At 47.9% G+C, this 1126-nt stretch overlaps 1 protein-coding gene across 7 annotated transcripts in view; it reads left to right on the top strand.

Moving 5' to 3' along the window:
* LOC119591995 overlaps nt 1-1126 on the top strand; it is an 8299-nt gene that overhangs the window by 5959 nt on the left and 1214 nt on the right. For all 7 annotated transcript variants that reach the window (XM_037940762.1, XM_037940760.1, XM_037940764.1 and 4 more), the window contains 2 exons: nt 45-422; nt 697-1053. In XM_037940762.1, the coding sequence (XP_037796690.1) occupies nt 45-422; nt 697-1053 (735 nt within the window). The remainder of the gene's footprint in view (nt 1-44; nt 423-696; nt 1054-1126) is intronic.

Here is a 1126-nt window from a genome sequence, read left to right as displayed (position 1 = left end):
GTTCTTAATTATGACCGTAAGTAATTTTTAAAATAACCTGTCAGGTTTTGCGTGCGTTCCTCGAGGACGGCGTGGTCAGCCGAGGCGCCTCTAGCAACATCTTACACTGCTTCGTGTGCTGCGTGGATCTGACGGGGCAAGCCTCCACGCTGCAGCACCTGGAGGGCAAGCAACACCGGGAGGCAGGAGCCAAGTACGTTCTTAGTAACCCGTGGGACAGTCGAGCGACGCTCACGAAGCTTGTCAAACCGACAATCATTGCAGCTGCACAGGAGAACGTGGTGCAAGTTGTCGACACGGGATTCAGGTGCGTCCGTTGCAAAGTGACCCTTCTTAGTCTGACGCCCTTGGAGGATCATCTGTCCAGCAACGGCCACAAGAATAGCTATTCTGATGAAGATATGATGGTTTTCCAGCATCCCGTAAGTTTTAGACACATACTATAGTGAACGTGCGCGCGCGCGTATGTTTGTTCTTGGTGACTTCGGAGCACCACCAATTCGAATTGTTTGTGTATTCCACATACTTTACTTGGTAAAGATGAAAACGTTCAAAGCAACCCGTAATACACATATTGTTAGCTAATATGTTGATAATAGAATCAATAGATCCATTTTACTGCGTGTGAGAATACATGAATATCGTCCTAGTAATGAAGACTCTTCTTTTTACTACACCTTTTGACTCCATGAACAGGATTTGCGCCAGTTCCTAGAAGAGGGAATCGTTATTCAGTGTTATCCAGGCAACATCTTCAAGTGCTCTGTGTGCCACGTCAACCTGACCGGCGAGACGCCAACCCTGCAGCACGTGGAGGGGAAGCAGCACCGCGAGGCAGGCGCCAGATATCTCCTCGCCAATCCGAAGGACAAGCGAGCCTCCCTCAGGACTCTCGTCAAGTCCATGGCGATTGCAGCCGCTGAGAGTGGTGTGATCGAAGTGTCAGAAGCAGGATTCAAGTGTACCTCTTGTGCTGTGACTCTTAGTGGAGTTGCACCATTAGAAGACCACTTAGTAAGCAACAATCACAAGAAACGTATTGCTCAAGATAAGGTAACTAAGCTTGTGCTTCCTGCTGAATCATTTTGTACTGATATAGAAAAGAGACACTTTTTAACACTTTTGG

This window comes from Penaeus monodon, chromosome 29 (genome assembly GCF_015228065.2).
Source record: "Penaeus monodon isolate SGIC_2016 chromosome 29, NSTDA_Pmon_1, whole genome shotgun sequence".
NCBI lineage: Eukaryota > Metazoa > Arthropoda > Malacostraca > Decapoda > Penaeidae > Penaeus > Penaeus monodon.
Note: the sequence above shows the minus strand (reverse complement) of the source record. Positions and strands in the feature narration are given on the sequence as shown.